A 24,727-nucleotide genomic window follows, 5' to 3' on the forward strand; every position below is an offset into this window, starting at 1 on the left:
AATACAGTAAACCCTGTGGAAAGGCAGATTTAATCTTGTTTGGGTTCAAAAGCATTTGCATCTTCCAAGTTTAACATGCTTGCCTTTACATAAGTGCATTGCTGCAGTGTCTGGAGGACAAGTGAGGCCAGTTTTCTGACAGATGGAAGGAAACAGGTCTCCTGTGACTTAACATCTTCAATTGCTGTGCAAACTGCAGAATACCTTTGTGGGTTGGACTTTCATCAAAATGCCCCCATTGAAACAATTGTGACAAATGAGCGCAATGAACTTCTTAATTGATTTAGCACTGTTAACAGTTCGTAGATTGATTGTCGTGCACTGAAAGGCTGGAGTGCTACCCAGGGTGGGATAGTGGCACCTCAACTCTTAAGTGATACAAAAGGGAATGATGGACGGAGCGTTTGAGCAAATCAAACACTCACCCCCAATCAACTGATCTGGGTTTAATCCATCACCATTCTTTAGCTCACTCTGCCACCCCAGTTCAGACATGGCAATATGCAAATCAGTCTGACCCTGTGCCTCATGGGAACAGTCCAGCCCAAACTGCCAAAGCCATGTCTTACCTGGACCGGAAACAAGCATCCTGGGACCGGTTTCTGGCATTTCAGCCATCATCAGCCAGGCTAGCTTGAATCCAGTGGCAAAGTGAGCAAGGGACTCACGTCTGAGCATACCCTGCCAACTTAGGGCGAACAAAGCGATACAAAAGTGGGCAAGACTGCGGCACTCAGGAGTGATAAATCTTATGTACTACGGAAGAGACCCATAGAGGCAGACTGGGATGGCATTATGGACGCCTTACAGATGCCCCAGACAGATCCGGACACACAAGATAGGCTACTGGGTCGGAGGCATGAGGCCCCCTTTTCATAGAGGCTGGTCTCCACATTCGCATTGGCGAATAAGAGTGTTGGACTAGCAGAGAACGCAGAGAGGTTGCGGATCAGATACTTACACCCTCTGATCTATGTGTCCTATTGTGCCAGGGTGGGGGTTGCACGTGCCTTCGCATTGCAGGACTGAAGGGGAAGCTTCCACACCTTGCATAGTTGATGCTGCTATGGCTTGGTATTTAATTGAGTTCTGTGTTTCTTAATTATACAGAACCTGTCTCTCCTGATCAGTTCAAGATTGTGCTACCTATTTCTACAGGCAGCGGTGGGATAACCTAATAAAGATGGTTAAAAGAAAAAGAAGAAACAATTGTGATAGATGACTCTCTGATCGATTGATGTGCACAGATGGGCCATCATCGGACTCAAGGGACTTGATCTTGCACGAAAATATCCTACAACATCAATCTTTTGAAACTGAGAGCTGTACACCTAGCCTTTAAGGCATTCCACCCTGCCATCAAGTCAAACTCCTTTATTGTTCAAAAGGATTATATGACAACCACACACTACTTTAAGAAACAAGGAGAAAAGGCAATCTAGAAGTGGCCTATAACCAAGCACGTTAGGATTAGCTCAGTTCACCTCCTACTCAAAATTATCAAGGGGAGTTCACTATGCACAGATTAACAAGAAAAAAAACAAGTGAATTCTAAACAACGCTGTTTAGTACTATATAAACTGTGAGTCAGATTTTCGTCAGTTAGAAATCTTTGCAGAACAAGACAACGAAAAATGCCCAGACTTATAGGTATCCACCAACCAGGGATGAAGAGCAATGCTCTCTGGATAGACTGGTCAGAGAGATTTCTCTACGCCTTTCCTTTGATTCCTCTAATACCAATAATCTTTTCCACAGTTGAACTTGAGAGCCAAGATGATTCCAAAGGTTTGAGGACCAAATTCCTCATCCCAGCCTTTCTTTGATGATAAAATCACCACCTTCTATTGTGGAAGCGCAACAAGCTGCAGTGTCTTTCATCATGAATGCTCTGCAACAGAGAGTATCACCTAGGCCTCTCCCACCAGTTATCCTGGATCTCCTGAGATTTCAGAGTAGAAGTTTCCTTCTCCAGTAACGTATAGGCGGCAACTCTGTGCCTGCTGAAAACATTTAAACAACCTCAGCAGGATCCTGAGTGTTTGAAGGTTGAAGTCCACAATAATAACACAAGACCTAAAAAATGTGTGGCATGGCAAAACCGAAGTGACTTCAGTTAGACGAATTTGACAGTCTGGCTCCTGAACTTAACCCCTAAGGATGTTTGAACATTCCTTTTGGAGTGTATGGACAGTCTAAAAGAAGCTAAATGCTCTTCCACGAGAGCTTCTCACACCTTCAAGTAGAAGAGAATTTGCATTTGGAGTGTACAGAAGGCGTTCTAACCCATTACCTGCCAAGAAGAGTTCTGCTTTATTTTCTTTGATTAGCCAAATCATACTGCAAATCTCTTCTAAAAAAAGGTACATCTGGAAACTATAATTGCCTATAGAAATTGTTCTTCACAAACGTTCTCATTCCTAGCTGCGTGTGTCGACACAGGAACACTGCATATGTTTCTGTATTTTACAGATAGGATGAAAGTCCCCTATGCCAATATGATGTTAAGCCCCCTCCAGGAACATATCAAATGTGAGATTTTCTGAATTTGAAATGGCCAAACTCCAAATATCTGCTCTCAAGACGCCATTGCAGCATCTACAGTGCATGCAAAACGTTGTGTACCTGTCTAACATTGAGGGCCAAGCACAGCCTGATAGGCTTACATTTAAAACGTTTGAGAAAGAAACAGAATGTCTGTTTTGAGACTCAAGGAGCTTCCACTGCCCATGATGCTTTGCGCTGACAGTTCCCTCTCAGTCACTTATTGTTTCTAGATTGTGTTAGAAGGACCCTAGAACACATTGGGTATACCGCTGTTTTTCTGAGAACTTTCTCTCAGAATTTTCATTTTCTCAACCTCACTCGACATCTTTTACATCTATCCATAGAGTGAACAGAATGTAACTCATTTCTGCAGATTTTGTCCTGTAAATGATGTCTACGCTATTTGTAAAATGCCCCTTCAGTATGGGAAAGAAGGCTGCTACTGATCCACACAGGGTGTATGTTGTGTGTCTCCCCTTACCACATTTTGTCAAGAATGTGAATTGTGGCAAAAAATGCCAAAAGGATTTAATAGATCGTGAGGGCATTCAACTGAGAGACAAATTGGATGATTGGGTGCAAAGAAGTAGCTGAAAAAGAAGAAAATGCAAGAAAACCCCTCAAGACATGCAGTCTCTTGAGAAAAGGAACCAAAATATCATAAAGACTCCCACAGAAGGAGGCACAAAAAAAGATGAAAGACCACAGCATCACTATTTTGTCCGACATTTCTCCTCATCATCGGAGACCATAATGTTTCTGTTGAATGCTTCGGCCCAATGTGCTTTTTATGAAAAGTTAGTTAGTGTTTATGGTGACTCACCATAACTATTACAGGTATTCGAAGCCCACTGAAAAGAGCACTCCAGACCGTCTGTGACTCCCTCACTGTCGATATCAAAGCCCTCCCAGTGATTGACGGCATCCCTTTTGCCCTCACCACAAATGGTCCCGCTGTATGATGCCCCTGCAGTCTCTGGCACTGGATTCGCCATTGTACCATTTCTCAACGTCACTGAGAAGGACGTTGAAGTTCTCAACATCATCTGTCTTCAACTCCTCAGAAGAAATTCGGGATGAATCGTATAGAGCCTGTACTACTATTGAGGTTGTTGGGCTCTAGTCTGCATGCTTTATCGTCCTTGCAAATGACCCATTGTAGGTTCCACTTAGACTGTCAAACATGCCTCAATCTGCAAGGATGGTCTCACATCACACTTATATGATTTGCATCAGAAGCATGCTGGTGTCATATACTGAATCACCAGCTACAAGCAGTCATGTTCCTCCGTCTCCTCAAAGAGAAAAGGGCTCTCCATGTAGTCTAGAATGGCAAAAAGGATGCTTACGTTCTCTTGTGACTCCATCCTGACCGCATATGACTGCAATGACACTAACTCCTCATACACACCAACTTCTCCTTCAGCTTTTTTCATCCAGAGTATCGACGGTGGATGACATCACCATCTTCCATTTATATATGCATAGGTGCTTCACCGTCCATCAGCGCCAAGAGGCCATGAAAATTGCAAAATGACCCCCCACACCATGGGATACAACTCTCATGGTGTAGGGGTCATTAGTTTTTGTATTTTTAAAAACTAAATCTAGCTTTGGAATTTTCTTTTTGAAAATACAAAAAACGTTAAAAGTTTGACAGACAATACCATAGTGTTGACAGAGCCATCTTCCAAACTTATCATACATTGACAGAAACTGCTGTGAGAGATCCCAAGGACCAAAAGATCTTCCGACCCATCTCCTGCTCCCGTTCCCGGCGAAGGTCATCGAGAAGACCGTCAACAGACAACTGACCCACTACCTCAAGGAGAACAGGATCCTGGATCCGTCCCAGTCCGGGTTCCGCAGCAACCACAGCACCGAAACTGCCCTCATATCTGCCTCCGATGACATCAGGATCCTACTGGACAACGGCAAAACCGCAGCCCTCATCCTCCTGGACCTGTCAGCCACCTTCGACACTGTCTGCCACCACACCCTACGCATACGCCCCCACAACGCAGGGATCCAGGACAAAGCACTGGACTGGACCACATCCTTCCTCTCCGGCAGAACCCAGAGCGTCCGCCTCCCCCCTTTACGATTCGAAGCCACCGAGATCATCTGCGGTGTACCCCAAGGATCATCCCTCAGCCCGACATTGTTCAACATTTACATGGCACCACTCGCTCACGTCGCCCGACTGCACGACCTCACCATCATCTCCTACGCCGACGACACCCAGCTGATCCTCTCCCCTTACCAAGGATCCCCTCACTGCCAAAACCAACCTTCACGAAGGAATGAAAGCTGTCGCCGAGTGGATGAAGAACAGCTGTCTGAAGCTGAACTCAGACAAGACGGAAGTCCTCATCCTCGGCTCCACCCCCTCGGTGTGGGACGACTCCTGGTGGCCGACCGCACTGGGAGCAGCACCAACACCCACCGACCACGCATGCAACCTAGGGTTCATCCTAAACTCAACACTCTCCATGACCAAGCAAGTCAAAGCCATCTCGTCCTCCTGCTTCAACACCCTCCGCATGCTCCGCAAGATCTACAGGTGGATCCCCATCGAAACAAGAAGAACGGTCAACCAGGCACTCGTCAGAAGCAGGCTGGACCACAGTAACGCCCTCTACGCAGGAGCCTTGACTAAACTCCTGAAACGACTCCAATGCATACAAAATGCCTCCGCACGCTTGATCCTCGACATCCCTCACCGCAGACACATCACACCCCACCTGAAAGACCTGTACTGGCTTCCCGTCAACAAGAGGATCACCTTCAAGCTCCTCACCCACGCTCACATAGGACTCCACAACTCCGGACCGGCAGACCTCAACAGACGTCTCAACTTCTACACCCCGAACCCCCAGCTTCTCTCCACCGACCTCGCCACCGTCCCCCGCATCTGAAGAGCTACCACCGGCAGCAGATCGTTCTCCCACCTCGCCACCAAAACCTGGAACACCCTCCCCATCCTTCTACGGCACACCCAGGACCTAATTATCTTCAGGAGGCGACTCAAGACCTGGCTATTCGAGCAGTAGCAGCGCCCTTCCCCCCAGCGCTTTACAAATGTTATGATTGATTGATTAATTCCTGCCAATGTTAAGAGTTGTCTTCTGGGCCGGTGGACATCTCAAAATTGGCTGGATGGAGCTAGAGGACCCTCATTATGGTAGGAGTAAAGAGTTCCGTCATACCAATGGTTTAACACTCTCTACCAAACTCTAAGTCAGGCCCTGTCTTCCAGAACCATGCTTATTGGGCAAAGCCCTGTTGATGAACTGGTCAAGGACATTACACTACACTTTTCCTCAATCACTGGTACCAGCAGAGATTTGAAATACAAGTCTCAGGCAACAATGCTTTTGATAGCTCCAGATTGGGTGAGAGAATAGTGGTACCCAGTCTATTACAAATGGATTTGGCCAAAGTACTGGTTGACATACTGACCAAATCTTTTTACCAGGTTGAAGATGCAAATTTTCATCCAAATTTGATGTCCGTGAACTTGGCAGCATGGCCACTAAAACGGGATAATATGACCATTTAAATCTGCCTCCAGCATGTATGAATGTTCTCAGGGAAGCTGTAAGAAGATTTTGTGTTGAGTTTGACAGTCTAAATTTTGAAAACAATCTAACCTTAGATAGGATCCTGTAGCATGCTTCACATCATATGTACATATCGGACTTCGCACCCCATGTGTTAAATATGGACAAATATATAGCTAATGAATTGTTCCGGGGCCACGCATGTATTTAGGAATTAGCCTAATCTTTATGAAGTTTCCTAGGATACAGAACCAAGACTAAAAGTAGGTAACCATTACTTTTCCTACAATTAGAACACCATCTCCTACTTGGAAGTTTAATTTTGCCAAGGCTCATGGGTACAACATTTAAACAGATTCACAAAGTTTTCCTATAAACATCTGTCATGGAATGCAGCTTTCCATGAAGCTATCACTTCTTCAGGCAGAGTTAGTAAAACATATTTTATTCCCATGAGCCAGATGCAGTCTTTCATAAGTACATAATCGTCATGCAGACAGTCAGAAAGCTTATCGCTAAAGTAATCTTGGATTTCCATTTAACCCAATCCTTTTCTTTGCCTGCTTTCTTATAGAATAAACTTTCCCTGGCCGAAAGATCTCTCGATGCAATAGTCATCTAAAGAGTGGTTACATTTTATTTAGACAAAATCAAAGATTTGAGAAAAAACAGACATTTAGTTTTTTAACTATTGTCTCTCACAGATAGGCTTAGCTACTTCAAAAAATGTATGTTCTGACTTGATAAATTGATATTGCTGACTAAAATTAAATGTTCTTGCTCTCATGGGGGGTGGGCGGCTTTGCCTAACAGCAAGATGGCCGCTCACTAAGAGGGCTCTGCCGGCTGAGCTCTCAATCCTGCAGAATCGTGCTTATAGAATGGCAATCAGAGGGCGTTTATAGACAGTGGGGACATTTGGACCAACTGGCCTGCCACTCGCAGAAAGTCAGAGCACCGGCGGCCTCTGTGGAGTGCTAATCGGGGCAAATCAGAGCACCACGCGAGCCGGCACCCAGCCGCTGAGCTGGACACCCTGGGGCTGGGGCACAGAGAGGACCATCAATACTGCAACTTGTCGGCACTCCAAGACCCCTGGGGACGACTAGCAGATAATGTGCACAACCAACCTGTTTGGCTTCTAATCTAACTGCGGGCCGTGCCTGCTGGTGCATCCTTGGAGGACGGAGGGACGACTGGAGACCTGAACCTATGAGTACCCCCTTGGTCCTGCGTCTGGTCGCTCCCAGCTTGGGCCAAAGAGGGAACCCCAGTCAGGGGGCGTGCTACGAGGTTGCCCTGGGTGGGTGGAGTCCCTAAGGCCATGGCAGAGACTGCTGGCCCTGTGGGCCGGCTGGGGGCTGCAGTGCAATGCGCATAGTAATCCCGGGGATCGGGCCTAGTCGGGTGTTGCGGTCAGAGTGCAATTTCTGACATCGCTCGCTGATACCGGGTTCCGCCACGAGGCCCAGTGGGGGTCCGGGACCCAGGTGAGGCTCCTGCACGATGATAGGCGGTGAGGACCAGGGTCCGGCTCCAGCACGCACATACACGAAGGTGGGACTCAAGTGAAGGACGGTCAGACACATTGAGAGCAAAGGACTGTGCCATGAAGGCCCTTTGAGACTCACTGAATCCAGATCGGGTCCGCGGATGCCCCCAGTTTCACCGAGCTGTGTTTGTCTGACAGTCTAAGGCTACAACAACATCAGTACATAAGGAATACTCTCCTGTGGCAACCCGCCCCCACCACACATTCTATTCACAGCTCACAGGCCGAAATTCCATTTGCCTTGCTCTACCCAGCAAAACTGAAAGTGACATTCGACGGACAATCGCACTTCTTCGGTGATGCAAAGTCAGCCATCAAATTCGCAAAACACATAAGCGGTAAAAAAAAAACGCTCGTACCTACTCAGAATGCCGAACGGACCCTGGCATGAGTGACAATGATTGATAACGAAAAGCTGATCTATGGTACAGAATGGCTGCATGGTGATACCTGTTGGCCTATACGGTTCATACCATAAAGAGGATATAGACTAAAAGTTCACAATACCATTCTCAAGTTATTATCAGACAACATTATACTCTGTTTTGCCCACACTACCTGTAACGCTCGGCCACTTCTCCGACCCGGCAGGGCTGTAAGTCGGCGACCCAGGCCCTGACGGGAGAACTCCCATTGCAGAGTTTGTTTTTGTGTTACTTGTTGGGTGGAGGGTGGTGGGAGGGATGTAAGTCACAACCTAGTTGGGGCGTTGATGTGGGAGGGAGGAGGAGGGAAGGGGACAGATAATACAGTTGGTACGGGCTGGGGTAGGGGGTACACTACACTGAGAGACGATTATACACATGGGCACTTTCTTTTACTACACATTGAAACATCACAACAACAAGGCATCCCTACACAATCACAAATTGCACACAATCAAAACCGCAATCTGGGCCTACCCGCAACAGGCTTGCACGCCAGTGGTTCTTATGACTACCTCACCTGGAACATAAAGGGGCTAAATGATCATTGAAAAACATGGCTCATCCACTCTTACCTAATTAGGCATAATATAGATATTTGTTTCTTACAAGAAACACATCTCCTGAGCACGTCAGACTCCAAACTACAAAATGAACACTGGGGAGAGGTACACTCGCCGGTTTACTCTAATTATGCAAGAGGAGTAGCTATATTGATAATGCACGGCTTGGGCTGTACCACATCCCACTCCGCCACTGACCCTGAGAGTAGATACATCATTATAAGTGGCACCTTAGGCACAACCCCCATCACTCTGGTGGCAATATATGGGCCCAACAAGGACGACCCTGGCTTTTTCAACACGGTCTAGTCAAAAATGTCCTCATGGAATGTGTGACCTTAACTTAGGGGGGGAGATTTTAAGGCCATATTAAATGAGAAATTGGACCGCTCAGGGGCTGCCCATAACCTACACCCCATGGCGCGACAGAAGCTAGCATCCATACTCCAAGAACAGGGGCTTATAGACATTTGGCGCAAATGGCACCCCAACACCCCTGAAGGCACATGCATTATATCTAGGTTATCTAGTTTTAGGTTTAAACCTATAATAACTGATAAAACCCCACCGAAAGGAAAATAGCCAGCACTGGTGTAGACATATAAACACTGAGAAAAAAACCTTTGCAACCACAAACTAAGTGCCATTCAAAGAAAGGAAAAGAGGAGTGAGTAATTTTTGTTTCTTCCTGAAGGGGCCAATACAATGTAACTTTGTCAGACAAGGTAGCATCAAGAAAGACTGGGCTAACATTATTCTGCTTTAGTTTTGTCGTTTAGGGATGTCACTAAAACATGGTCTCTTCTTCCTTCTGCTTTTTCAGTTTTGTGGTCTTTGGTCTAAATTTGCAGTGTTTAGAAGCATGTTTTAGACCTTATTTAATTATTTTATAAACTCTAGAGTTTCAGGAAATATCAAAATCATTTTTGAAATTTTGGCTAAATTTGATTTCACCGAAAGGTAAAATGGCTGGTTTCATAAGAATCTTTCCTAATATGTAGCATCATATTTACCCACAGACGGAGAATGGGTCACATTCTTTGATACATCAGCCCCCTTTTCTAGTGAGTCAGTATTGATTGTAAGTGAATTGCCAAACACCCCAGTCTTTAAACATTCAATTCAAGATGAAGTGACAGGTATATGTGAAAAATATGTTGTTACCAGGCATCTGAGATAGTGGGGAAAACATGACACCAGGCTTTTGGTAGACATGGAACACAGTGTCAATTAGAATGCTGCTGAAAAAGTTCCTACCAAGTTCAATAAAGATTAGAGTGATATTGTTTGTATTTGCAGTAATACAGCTGCGTATATGAAAAAGTTGTACATTGGCCTGTCAAAATCGATACCTGAGCTGAAGTGCTTCCCTGTAAGAAGTCCTTGTCACTTGCTAGATGGTATGCTGAAAGCATCTTTACAACCTTCAGAGTTAATGAAGAATTCTATTGACTTTTTAATCCAATCTGGTGCACTAAAATGTATTTGGTCCTCAAATACCCTGTGCACAAGCTACCTATACACATGCACTATCAGTGCAGAAAGCAAACAATAATTAAAACTAAATAAAAGTTCCATAAACACCGGAAAAACACTGTTTCTGTTGTCTTTAATGGTGCGAAAATGTGTGACCACTGATAACCACTGTTTTTTTAAGGTATTGAAAAAACTGAAAAATCCCCACCAGAATTAACCAAAAATAGAAACTGAAAACAGGAAAGCCTAATTATATCTCATCATAACGTCTGGTCCAGATTGAACTTCTTGCTGGCAACAGAAGATGTAGCGACGTGGACCACAGACACCCGACACATGGCACGCACACTATCTGATCATGCACCTGTACTTCTTAGTTGGACAAAACCCCAGACGCCACCCCTAGCATTTAGTTGGCATTTAGCCCCAAATGTTTTGGAGGACATGGTATTCACGGAGGAGATCCGTAGTGAGATACTGTAATTTTTTGCACTCAACGAGGGATCAGTATTGTCCCTCTCTGTACTCTAGGAGTCCTTTAAGGCTGTTATCAGAGGAGCATGCATAGCTAAACAGTCAGGGTATTGAAATCAATCAGACAGTGCCTGGCACTGTTAGAACACAAAATTCACGATAAAGAACTCATGTATTTTCGTAACAACTATCCTGCAAAGTTAGCTACTATTAGAGGTAAAATTGCTGAATACGAGGAAGAACCCCAGAGATAAACCCACTTCCTAGACTAATATGCCAGGGCTAGATGATACGGGTAGGGGGGCCGTGCCGGCAGAACCCAGGCTTCAATACTCAGACAGCCACGGGCATCATCATATATCGTCGAACTCTTAGACGATGATTTGGGAAACAGCCATTATAACGCAGTCATAACACTTCAATACCATTCTTAACAACGAACATGCCTTACCCCGCATGTCCGTTACCATGAAACATTTAGCGCTAATATCACTTTACCACGCATGCAAAATCGGACATACGTGTTAAAGATATGTTCATTGTAATTTTGTAAAGGATACGTGGTAATCGTCATTGGCCATGTTTTCGGACTCAGGCTGGGGGAGACTAGGGGAAAGATTTAGTAACTCAGGCCTGGGGGGGGCTAGGGGAAGAGTTTAGGAACCTAGGGCCGGATGGGAGGCTACGACGGAGGGTGCGGTCTTAGATCTCAGCGTTGAGAAAAGAGCAAAATTAGGGTTCAGGATAAGGCAGGAGGCTACGACAGGGGGATAGTTTAAGAGAAACCACATGTGCCCTCTTGCTGCTGTAATATGTTTTAAAAACAGATATATCTAAATTACATATTTGTAATGCGCACACTATTTAACCCTCAGGACCCTTCAGGCTGTCTCTTGGTCTTTCGGACTTAGAGTTCGGGCCGGGCAAAGTTCTGGTTCTGGCCTCTTTGTCCCATCACTAAAAGGAAGTCAGTTCACAGTGTCTATTAAGCACTGTGAACGGATCACGTTGGGAGAAATATTATAAAGATAGAACGCTCATGCCAGAGCAGATCAACTGCACAACTGCCATTAACGAGCTGATGCCTTTACCATATCTATATGCACTTACCAAGCATGCCTTTACCGCAATAGTATTGTGGTAAAGGCATGCACATTGAAACATCTTTCGTACGAAATGCATGCGTGGTAATGACACATGCGTTGTACGGGCAGCATTGTAAAGGCATGTATAGTAATTGCATGTGTGGAACCGTCATGCACCCCGATAATTCCAGCCCTGTTAGAGGACAGCGTGCCACACTTGACCTCCTTGCTGAATTCTATGCCAGACTCTACATTTCCACTGGAGGCGGTCCACATGTAGAGGTTCATGCCTACCTAGAATCGATCGAACTAATATGGCTGGGCATAGCACAACGCACATACCTTAGCGAACCGTGTACATCAGAAGATATAAGTCAAACAATATACAGCATGCCAGTTGACAAAGCTCCTGAACTAAATGGGTTGACAGTCTCCTTCTACAAAATGTACGTAGCCATACTGGCGCCTCACCTACTCGCAGTTTACCCGGAATCACTTGACAAGGGTACCCTACCCCCAACCATGCGCGAAGCCGTGATAATATCACTTCTAAAACCAGACAAGCCCACCCACCAATGAGACTCCAATCGCGCATTGTCCCTCATAAACATCGACATTCAAGTACTCCCCAAACTTCTTGCCACAAGGATTCAACCTCTCCTCCCACTTATAGCTAGACTAGATCAGTCGGGTTTATTCCTGGCCGCTCCACAGCACACAACTTGCTCACCTTCTTTGCCACACAGCACCACTTAGACCCTCACCTAAAGGTACTTGCCGCCTTCCTCGACACCACCAAGGCATTAGAGTCACTTGAATGAGCATACCTATTCACCATATTATCAAGAACGGGATTCAGTACGAAATTTGTCAAATTATTTGACTACTCTACACCAACCCCACAGCCAGGCTGAAAGCCAACGACCTAATCTCTGACCATTTTCCGGTGTTCCGAGGCACCAGGCAGGGCTGCCCAGTTCCTGTTCCTTTTTGCTGTGGCTATGGAGCCACTAGCAGCGAGCATGCACCAATCCCATACACACAGAGGACAGCGTTTCACAGATAGAGGAAAATTCAAACCATGTGATGAGCAAGATCACTCAATTTGGCTGCCTGTCAGGAGTGAAGGAACAAAAGAGGGACCCTGAGAACACTAGTTGAGGGGAAAATTCCAATCCAGGGAAGAAATGCAATAAGAAACATGAATGAATCCCCCCACTACATACAATAAAGATGGGCAGTAGCTCCAAATATAAAAATGTCACCCACAGAAAAAATATTACATTTAATTTATTCATCTTATTTTCAAAATTCATAACTTTTTTTATAAACATTTTTTTTTAAATATATAAAGACATAAATATTTTTAATACAAAAGTTCAAGTACATAATGAATAACATTCATATATACAATATGCAAATGGTCACAAGACAGAACAACCCTGAACAAACGAATTGGCAACACTATACGAAGGACCAACTAACTAACAAATAAAGCAAAACTAAATGACATTCATGCATCAATGTGAAACTCATAAACTACATAACAAAACAAAGGGCGTTATACAAAAAATATATAAACATTCTTCCAGAATATATTCGTCTAGAAGAAGATCATCTCTCCTTTCGAAAAATGCTGAAGACCCACTTATTCCCAGCCAGATAATCAGTCTATATCTGTTTGCTCTCTTCATAGCGCTGGGAGGCCTCCGGATAGCCATGCGCTTTACAAATGTCTTTTTCATTTCATTTCATAAACAATACACCACATATCACAAATATGACAACAAAATGTGAAAGCGTCGACGCGCGTTTCTGATATGCCACTGCTAAGACTTCCTTCATCAGGGCGCAGACTTCATCATAATAGTATGTGGCCAAGGGAAAGTCATCAACAATCAAAATGCACAATGTATAGTGTATAAGCAGGGCTGTAAAAACTGCCTCAGGGATAATGAACAACATTTACAAATTGCTGAACTTGAAATGTCTCCAAAGTATCACTAAGGACCGGGGTATCTGAAAGAAATGATATCAGATCTTCCCCGGAAGCCCACAGGCAGGAAAAATAACACGTAGTGCTGCAGTGGTTAACCGTAATTAGCAGAGTCGGTCAAAACGTGCCGTCAATTGAAACCCCCACAGGTCCTGCCGATGGTCAAGAGTGAACATAAAGTGGTGCAAATCTGTCCTCTTCCCGCTAATCGGAGTCACACTCCCCTTTGAGTTGGAATTCCCCGTAAAATGGGCCACAGGCGTGAAAACATATCTGGGGATCTGGACCAGTCAGGACACGCGGGAACTCTGGAACATGAACTACGGACGACCTATGGACTGGCCAGAAGGGAAAGTGACTACCTCTGTCCCTAGCTGGCAGAATTGCCATAACGAAAATGGTGGTGCTACCAAAATTCCTATACATATTTGTAAACATACCCCTGCCACTAACCAGTACGTTTTTGAAACTCCGCTTCCAAATGGTGTCTCTTGCTTGGGCAGGTAATCAACCTCGCATATCTTGGGAGCTCTTAACATTGCCACTCAAACAGGGAGGTCTCAGTGCCCCTGATCTCGCACTATATGTAATGTGCACACACAGGTCCAATTTATGCACTATTGGGTACATCCCATACCTTCCTACCCCACGTGGCTATGGCAAAAGACATAGCCGCTCCCACCCCACTGTAGGTCACCATATATCAAACATAAAGGTGACCCAGAGATATAATAATCACAGAAGAGACCCTTAGGTGGGCATGGGGAGGTCTACGCAGACAGGCAAACATCCCGGCGCTTTACACTCCAACCAACCTGTTGGCACATCACTCCCTTATCCCCTCTTTGCACGACAGCAGAGCCAGGACCGGAGCCTGACAACTTGGTATTGCCACTTTCGCAGATTTATATCCAGATAACAAATTCATGCCCCCACCCATCATTGTCGGACCTGCTTTTATGTTACCAAATTCATGCCTCTTTCCTTTATGCACCCCCTGCCCTGCCATCACTAGATAATCTGCTGACTAACCCCTCAGCCTGGAAACTGATAACCCACCTGAATAACACTGCTCAGCGCACGGCCCCAGTGACCACAGCCAAGGCACTAGCTTTCTGGCACACGGACCTGGACCATCCCTTTACTGATGAGCAGTGGACATACTGCTGTTCTCCGCTGTCCTCCTATCTGCTAACTACAAGCTACGTCGAATCCACTTCAAATTCCTCCAATGCGTATACCATACCCCCTACAAATGCTTAAGATGGGTCTCCGGTCGGACGCACACTGCTGAAGATGCAGAAACCCACAATGTCATTCTTGCATTTAGCATGGCAATGCCCCCCTGTTGCCGACTTCTGGGATAGGGTCTGTGATATTACACAGCAGATCACAGGGACGAGCCTTGAGCACACACTACTTGTGGCTCTGCTGAGACATGTAAAAAATGCCCTCACTGACAGAGCTGGACTGGCTAACGGGCGTTTTGGCATGCTGCCGAGCTGGGGGCTGATGTCACTGCGGTGGGGGCTAATTTCGTTGATGAAGACTTCCTGTGTGCTTCTAAATGAACAAAGCAAAACGAATTTCGTTCAGCACAAGCAGGTCCCCATCAACGAAATCACCCCCAGCTCGGCAGCATGCCAAAACGCCTTTAGCAAGTTCGGCCCTGCTCACTGACACACGCCGCTTTTCCGCCATGAGGCTCCTACTTGCTAAATGCAGAATAGCAATGCACTGGGGCACCATCATGCCCCCCTCTATGGACACATGGATACACGACATCACTTACTGCCAAGAGCAGCTAACAGTCTTCTGGGAGCCGATGCCCCCAGCATCCAGGCCCAAGAACATCTGGGCCCCATTCACACAATGGGCGAGTGCTCGGAGCGCAGCTACACATAACACACCGACCACATCCCCAAGCTAAACAATATCTCAGTATCAGATAAGGGAGCCCATACGGTGAAGCTGAATGCCCTCTCTTGCCCGCCCACACAAACAGTAGTTGAACAAACAACGGGAGTGCCCAGCTATGTTATACCAATGTACGGTTATCACAATGTGCTCATTTGCTTAACGCTGTATTGTCTTCCTATGTAAAGTACAAGTCGTAGATTACTTTGTAAGATGCCTCACCCACACAACCCTGTCCCCTAATGTTAATGGTTGATAATGTTGATCATAATGTGCCATCTGTTTTGATACTATCACAATAAGCTAAACTCCAATAAATACATTTTAAAACATTTTCTTGTTCTCATGATACATCGCCCAACCCCCCCAAAAAATGTGCAGGAAAATACCTTCTGCAACATTTCTAGGATAGGGAACTATTTGGATATACTGAACAGCTGACCAGTGGATCAGAGACAGTGGAGAACCAAGAATTACTTCTTCACTGCGCCCGGCAATTGCGTCTCAAAATCAAAGGTTTCTTGCACATATATCAACATAGCAGCAAATCCCTCTTGTTGTGTGAAACGCTTATTCTATATCTGCAATTACCAGGCCTATGTTCTGATATGTTAAGCTTTTCTTATTTATATGGTATGTATTCTGCCCATGGTTTAGCTTACAGCTTCAATAAGGTTCGGTTCTTCTCACCTTGTATTGAGGATTCCGTTGCAGACCCGAGTCTGGTTTGTTTGTGAGTTGTGGTTAATACAGGCTACTCTGAAGTTATTTAATGTTTTGTTAGTGATACTGATAATTAGATACATTCTAAGTTTCTTGTGTGTACCGTAGGTTTGGCAAAGACGCTGGTGTGCCAACTGAGTTATTTGGTTTGCTCATTGCCCCGCAGGGTTGTGTATGTGCCTGTATAAAATGAAAGTAATAGGTGGTAGGTTCGGAATCTTGATACCCACCTGTCGGTTTATCTGGGCTGTGTTGCTTGGTCGTTATACGTTCTTTCTAAGCTTATACTATTATGTAAGTGGTAATGGTATGGAAGGGTGCTGCTATAGACAAATTAATATCCATTTAAGTGGTATACCTGGGCACTGTTAGATGTGTTTGAGGTGCTCCAATATGTTGTATTTGAGGTTCGCATGTGTTAATTAGCAGAAAGGGTAATTTGCTCTCAACAACATGGCATGGCTGTGCTGTGTTGTTTGATTGTACAGTGATCTGCCTAACCTTTTAGTTGTGTTGGATAAGAATGTTATATTCAGTTATAATTATTCTATTTAGTTAATTTGCGGGGCAGTTAGTAGACTGAGACAGTAAATCAACGATAGAGATAGCCTACACAGCCTCCAAACAAACATTATTCTCTAGATAAATAATTTCTCTGAGAAGCTAAATGTGTGGACCATTCCTTGGAGTCAACACCTGACTTCCAGGTTAACCAGCAGATCTCACTGAATCAATCTGTATGTGCCCAGGGTAGGATGACAAGGAATATGGGGCAAATTTAATTATACGCAGATGGCCTGCTTCTCCACCAGAGTGACTCTGCCGCCTGACGTAGATGCTGCGTGCCTAATTTATAGAAGACCGCCAAGCAGGCGCTGTCACAGCAGTTCCTATCAATGCTTTTCGCAGTTTGGTGAAATTTTCCATCAACATCACAGAACCTTGCACAAACTGCTTTCTTTTTAATTTTCGAAAAAGATAATCCTGAAGCAGGATTTTCTTTTTGAAAATAAAAAACATAATGCCCCTCCCCCCTCCCATTCGCAATGGGATTCATCTCCGATGGCGAGGGGGGCATTTTTTGTTTTTACTGTATCTTACCTGGTGGTGATGAACAGTAAAAAAACAGCTATTTGTCAGCCCATCCAAAGTGGGTGGGTAGATATATAGCCAATTTTCTGACAGTTCGTACTCCAACAGTCTGTTGGAGAAGTTTTGCTATGGCAGTGACAGAGTATTCGCCATTACAGAAAAACTTATGGTACGTTGCAAATAAATCGGGTGGGCAGACCACTGAATTGGCCCTCCGTCACCGTTGTAAGTTCCCTATCAGCCAACATATAAATCAGCCCCTATGTTCGGGAGGATACAAACATTTATCAATATAAGTGAATTGTTTCTAATCTTATGTCCAATGAATCATGTATGGTTTAGCGTCTTGAAAGTGTTTGCATTGAATGATATTTAAATGTATATGCCTCCGGCACATATCCTTCATATTCAGTGGTACCTTTGATCTTAATGTTGAAGTGTGGTCAGTTAAGTAACTTTCTCTTGTATGTATAGCAAGCTGGATTGCAAGCATATAGATTGCAGGGCGTAGGTCAATGTTCAGTAGATTGACTGCTTTGTAATTATTAACAATCCTATTAGAGATTATGTCTAAGTCAGGCTTTTCCAAGAAGCTCTTCACTACCTGTAAGAAGCACTCCTGTGTGCAGCCCATACTACTAAATTAATCGCTGTTGCTTGGTTAAATTGACATACATATACCAAATTAGAAAAGAGTGTATTTACAACTAAGCTGTGTGTGTTTTGAGAACTCAGAACCTGATGCTTGGAGAATAATGGTTGAATTGTCAATTCAAAGTCGAGTTAAATTTCCAGTAAAACCATCCCAATCACTATCGGCCACATGCATCATTGTTGCCGTTTGCGATTTCTTAATTGCGAAAATTAAGGAATCGCAATTAAGAAATCGCAAAAGGCTATGCATCAAGAAATCACAATTTTTTTGTGATTTCTAAAAATTCCTTAATTGCGATTCACAATTTGCGAATCGCAATTAAGGAATCCCTTCCCATTGATTCCTATGGGCCAAGAGGCCCATAGGAATCAATGGGAAGTCATTCTCAATTTGGGATTAGCAATTTGCGAATCGCAAATTGAGAATGCAATTTCAAGGGTGCGGGGGGGGGGGTCCAAAGGACCCCCCCTGCACCCCTGAAATATAACTTTAAGTGCATTTTTCACACATACATGCCCCAAGGGCATGTGTGTGTGTAAAATGAAACTTTCAAAAATGCACTTTTGTGCATTTTTGAAAGTTTTTGCAAATTACCATGAAGGTCAACTTCATGGTAATTTACCTCTCCCTATTTGCGAATTCGCAAATTTAAAATGTTCATTCATTGCATTTAAGAAATCTCAAATTGCGATTTCTTAAATGCAATCGCAATTTTAGAAATCGCAACATGATTGAGATTTCTAAAATTGCGAAAAACATGATGCATCCCAATTTTGTCAATTGCATTCGCAAATGGCCGAAAATTGCGATTCGCACCGTTTGCGAATGCAATTGACAATGATGCATGTGCCCGTAAGTTTGGTAACATTAAACAAATGTTACTGTAGCACCAAGATACCCCTTAGGGTGAATGTGCACTTTACAAATACTTGTTAAGTTATGCACATTAGATTGGACCAATGGGACTTAGAGAATAAGGAATTTGTGGAGAAAATACAGGAGAGCACCAAGCAATACTTCCAGGAGAATGAGGCATCGATGGAGTCAGTCTCCACTCTATGGGAGGCCTACAAGACTGTGATTAGAGGCTTCGCCCAAGTACAAATAGGCATTCATAGAAAAGAACAGGCTAGAGAAGACCTCGAGGATGAAATAAGCCGACTTGAGATAGATACTTGGGAAAATAGAGACCCGGATGGGTCTAAGTCGCAACAACTTCAACTTAAGAGGCAGGAATTTAAAGATTTGGGGTAACAAAAAGAAAGAGCACAAACACTAGCAACCCAGACGAAATTATATGACATGGGAGATAAAGCCAATAAAATGATTGCGTGGCTAGAACGTAGAGACAGAGAGAGAGGCTGGGTTCTGGAAATACATACCCCAGGGGGAGAAGTACACCAATCGGGAAAATAAATAACAGAGGCCTTTGCCCAATATTATGAAATGCTCTAGGCCTCCTCCCCACAGCGCTCAGCAACTGACTGCAGTGAACTACTGCAAGAAATTAACTTTCCCACACTATTGGCAAAGGATAGACAGACACTAGAGTGAGACCTCACGGTGGAAGAGATAGTGAGCGCACTTGCAGACCTGCAGTCTGGGAAAGCGTCTGGCTGAAACGTGCTTCCAGTGAAACTATACAAGAGTGTTGCATGTAAAATAGCCCCCATTTGTTAAATATGTTTCAAGAATCTAGGGAAAAAGGGGAACTTCCATTAGACCAGCGTACGGCCATGATAGTGGTAATTCCCCAAAAAGGTAAATCCCTGGTCGAGTGTGGTTCATATAGGCCTATATCATTGTTAAACACCAAAGCAAAAGTGTTGGCAAATGCACTAACTAGACTGCGGACAGTGATCTCCACTCTGGTTCATCCGGACCAATCGGGGTTCATGCCCTATTGGGGCACGTGACTTAACCTTTGGAGGCTGTTTGGTGTCCTAGACCAGACAGAACGACACAGACTGAACACGCTGTACTACTTTACGACGTGCGATTGGCATAGGATAGTATAGAATGGCAGTTTATGTTTGCAAAGCTGAATAGATTGGGATTCAGACCCAGCTTTTGTACCTGGGTAAAACTTCTGTATCAAGACCCACAGGCTAGAGTGAGAGTAAATGAAGAGGTGTCCCGCCCCTTTCCACTTAGAAAGGGCACAAGACAGGGTTGCCCTCTCTCGCTGATGATCTTTGCCCTAGCACTAGAGCCCTTGGCAGCCTGGGTCCCCAACGATCCAATAATATCGGGCATACAGGGAGGAGGTAACTGGGAAATGGAATATCCCTCTATACTGATGTTATATTGCTGTATTTGGGTAACCCGTATGATCAGTGCATAGGGTACTGCATATATTCCAATTATTCGGCAGTTACTCGGGCTACACGATAAACTGGGACAAATCCCTCATCTTCCCTTCAAAGGGAGATGTTCCTCAGAAATTGATGGACACAACACCACTGGTAATCAAAACCAAGTTTACTTACCTGGGTATACAGATAGCCCCCAGAGAGGAGGACATTCTAGCAGATAATTTATATCCCCAATTACAGCGACTAAAGAACAATGTGGAGCATTGGAGTAAACTACCGATATCCCTGATGGGGAGAGCGGTGCTTTTTAAAATGATGTCATTACCCAGACTACTATATGTTTTACAAAGAACCCTGTACAAAATACCCAAGATATAGTTTCAAGGAATAGATAGCAAACTGAGAAAACTCCTATGGGATGGAGGTAGTTCCAGGATAGCTTTGAGTAAACTACAGCAAGGAATAAAAGAAGGAGGACTCGCAGTCCTAGACATCCAGAAATTATTACGGGTCCTCTCAGCTAATAGTGGTAAATGACTGGGCATTCACGGACCGCAATGACCCAGCCTTTAGAGCAGATCACTGGGCTTTGGGGGACAAGGGATACTAGCAGCACTATATTGCAGAGCCAAAGAAAAACAGCTCCCACAGTGGTGCAGGCGGTGGTGCGGGTTTGAGGGAAGCGTCAAAACATACAGGCTGGGAGGGAAAGCTGACGGGGGAAATTCCACTGTGGAACAGTGACAAATTACGAGAAATGGGGCCCTGAAAGGTTTAAAAAATGGGAAGTGTTAGGGATTGACAATCTAGGAGATATATGTAGGGGACAGGCACAGATCACCTTTGAAAACCTTAAAATTGAATATGAAATGGCAGACACAGAAAGATTCAGATATATTCAACTTGGCCATGCCCTATGCCGACATATTGGAGAAGGGGAAGCTCTCTTGGACTATTAACCTTTGGAAGATAGGTTATTAAGGATCCACCTCATTAACATATAGGAAAATAATATACAGTTTGCCCAATTCAATAGACTCTCTGAGGTGCACGTAGGAAATGGAACTAAGGCTCCTGGAAGATGAGGACTAGGAGGAGGCAGTACACAGTCCAATGGAGGTAGCGATAAGGGCCCAATTCCGTCTCATCCAACTACGTAGGTTGTACGCCTCACGATCATTACTGCATCGATTGGGTCATGGCATATCAGAATACTGTGCGAGGGGGTGTGGAGAAGTGGGATCCTTTTTCCACATTCTCTGGGAATGTAGATTAATTCAAAAGTTCTGGAGGGAAGTGACACAAGTTAGATCTGAAGTCACCGAATCACAGACCCCAGTGGAAGCTAGATGGCTACTTCTATGCGTGACAGACGAGGTAAAATGGCCTAAATATACAACAATTTGGCTCAGACTTGCAGCAATAGTGGTGAAAAGGAACATAGCCAAAAAATGGGTCCGAGAAGACCACCAGACCTGAAGGAATGGGAAGAGGATCTAGACTGGTTTTCGGGGGCCAAGAAGGTTACATATAAAGATAGAGGATGCCCAACAAAATGGAATAAGATTTGGGGACCATGAGGAACATACAGGGGACACTAAGATGCAACTGGGCGAACGGGGGTAGGTTAGGATAGGTAAGCAACCTCTAGCTTCAGCAACATTTAAAGCTGGGGAATAAAGAAGGGGGACCAACCTGTGTATTTAGAACTAGTGGATGAAAGTACATGTACTATTCTGTGTTATGCTTATGAAAAGATATTCTGGATAATTGTTAAATCAATACAAATATTTTTTTTAAAGTTATGCATACATGCCAATAGGCATGATTCAGATGTTAGACTACCGTTTATTGGAGCCTAAAATGGCTTTATTGTAGGTGTCTCCAGACGGAAATTGCCTCATTCCACCGATTTTCTTTTTTAAATCTCTTACTTTGAAAATGTTGGCATATATGGTTAGGTCATTTTTAAAGATGATATTTGAGTGATAACACCTATGAAGTTGCCAAGAATTACTATTACTTTGGTGAATTGTGGCTATGGCTGTTATGTATTACCTACGTAGAGGAAGTCCAAATCGATGTTTTACATTGTGGCTGGTAGACTTGACTGATGCACTGAGATGATCTCTGCTTATTATCTTTCATGTGTTTTGGCCACTAACATAATCATATCTGATATGGTCACTTTTACAACACTAATAATATTAATAGCTCGGAAATATTTGCATTGGTCATAAATAGCTCTCATTACAGAAAAGGTTGGGACCCCCAATCTAAACACTTCTGCCTAATACTTAAACGTTGTGCTGTCTGCCTCACATGCGAACAATGCATGTTATTTTTGTTGACATATTTCCACTGAGTGATTTTCTTCTAAGCTTCCCACTGGTGATGGGGAAAATGAAGTGGAATGCCAAACGAGTGCAAGTTAATTCATGCGAACAGAGTATGAAGTTCTTGATTCAATGATCAGTGAGTAAGCTGCATGTTAAAAGTTACAATACTTGGGAGGCGAGTAATCGAGTTAATGCTTCAAGTGTACCGATCTGTGAATGCACAATGTCTCGTTGAAGGTTTCTTTACAGTAGCTTACGCAACCGCCTCTTCTGTCCCAGTGAAAAGCGTGTTGGTGAGGTCAACTCCACATTCACCTTTGAGAGGGATTCCTGACTCCAAGCCACCTATCAGTGCTGCCAATCAACCCACAGGTATGCAGTTCTTTAAAGTATAATCTCATAAAAAGTGCATGAATGTTGAAAGCTGTGTTGGTCACCCAGTCAGTGAGTGCTGTAATTTTTGGGACAAAATGGGAAACTTTTCTCACTAGTTGGCCAGTCAGAATGTGTTGTGAATATTTAGACTGTGTCGGTGAGCTGTATGATTGGTCACACAATATTAGTGAATTATTCAGTTGGTTTGATTGAGTCTGGGAATCCTCTAACTGGTTGTGTAAGGTCTGCCATGCTTTGACTGGTTGGTCAATCAGTGGCTACTCAGTATTTATGGACAGTCACTGAGTATTGGGATCATTCTAGGGCCATGTGTTAGGTTTCAACAAGGCCATATGTTAGGTTTCCTTGATCGCTAGGGACACAAAGGTATAGAAAGCACAACTCTGTTATAATTACTCTCTCAGGTGACAAATATTTCAGTCAATGATCTGGTATGAATCCACAGTGAGAGAATCACCCTCAGTTCTCCAAAAGGCATCTTTTTGTCTCATTCTCCCACTGGATTACCTTTGGAACGCAATGGGCCGTCTAAAGCATGAACACAGGTTTATGTATCTAAAATGAGCCATATGGTGGTGAATCTCTCTTTCTCACTCTCTCCCCTTGACTCTGTTCTTTATTCTAGATATTAGTATGACACGGAGGTCTTCCCCTGTGGAGCACAGCATGGGGTGTGCTTGGGTGTTGTGAGTGTTATCTGACAAGTTCTGATGACAAGCCACACCACTCCACATAATGTGGTTCTCTCTGTTCAGAGGATGACAGACCAGACAAAGTTAAATACCAGAGGGAAAGGTGAATGGCACTGAGAGAGAGACCACGACACACAGCACACCCAGGTCTCCTTTAGAACAGCTGTCTCAGGTGTTACATCTCTGGTTACAGAACTGTAATACACAGAGGCTCTCCAGTAACAACATTTCTCCATAATCAGAAAGAACACACACTGGGTTTTACCACTGGTGCATGGCACAAAACATACACAATTATACAATAAGAAACACGTATAATCACCGGCTTCAGAAGCAACACAACCCCTACAATCTGGGCAGATTATTGGGCATTTTACCTAATAGCTATCAATGATTGGGATTCATGGATAGATTTCACCTTACTTATGCCATAGAAAGAACCCAATTTCAGCTGCACCCCACCTACGTTTATGGTTGTATGTCCCCTCCTACCAGCTACTTAATTAACCGTAGAGGCATGGGAAAAGGCCAACCCCTATATTGGATAGGGAAACAAAATCACTCGGGAGACCCCATTATAGATGGGTGGAAACTTGAAAGAAATAACCAAGTTAAAAGGTTTCACCCCCAGGGATGAAATAGGTATTTTCAAAATAGGCAACTTGCTAGAAGAAGGTGCTTTGATGTCTTTCTCCTCCCTCCAGAGGGAATTCCAGCTTTATGACAATCAATACTACACATGCTTGCAACTCCAACATGCCTTTACCTAAATTGCAAAAGCCAAAACCTACACTCTAAGCCACAGTACCTTTCCAAGATATCTGATGTGTAGCCATGTGAACAACAGGCACATTTTCACCTAGCACTACAGTCTGGTTGTGAACGCAGTGTTTAAATTAGCAGAAGAGAAGGCAGTC

The 24,727-nt window shown here is 44.1% G+C and overlaps 1 protein-coding gene across 2 annotated transcripts in view; it reads left to right on the plus strand.

Annotated features, from left to right (window-relative positions):
* Positions 1–24,727, plus strand: part of LTBP2 (latent transforming growth factor beta binding protein 2) — a 1,419,414-nt gene that overhangs the window by 975,331 nt on the left and 419,356 nt on the right. For both annotated transcript variants that reach the window (XM_086937485.1, XM_086937488.1), the window contains exon 13: positions 23,002–23,094. In XM_086937485.1, the coding sequence (XP_086793611.1) occupies positions 23,002–23,094 (93 nt within the window). The remainder of the gene's footprint in view (positions 1–23,001; positions 23,095–24,727) is intronic.

The sequence above is a fragment of the Lissotriton vulgaris genome, chromosome 9 (genome assembly GCF_964263255.1).
Source record: "Lissotriton vulgaris chromosome 9, aLisVul1.2, whole genome shotgun sequence".
In the NCBI taxonomy this organism is placed as follows: Eukaryota; Metazoa; Chordata; class Amphibia; order Caudata; family Salamandridae; genus Lissotriton; species Lissotriton vulgaris.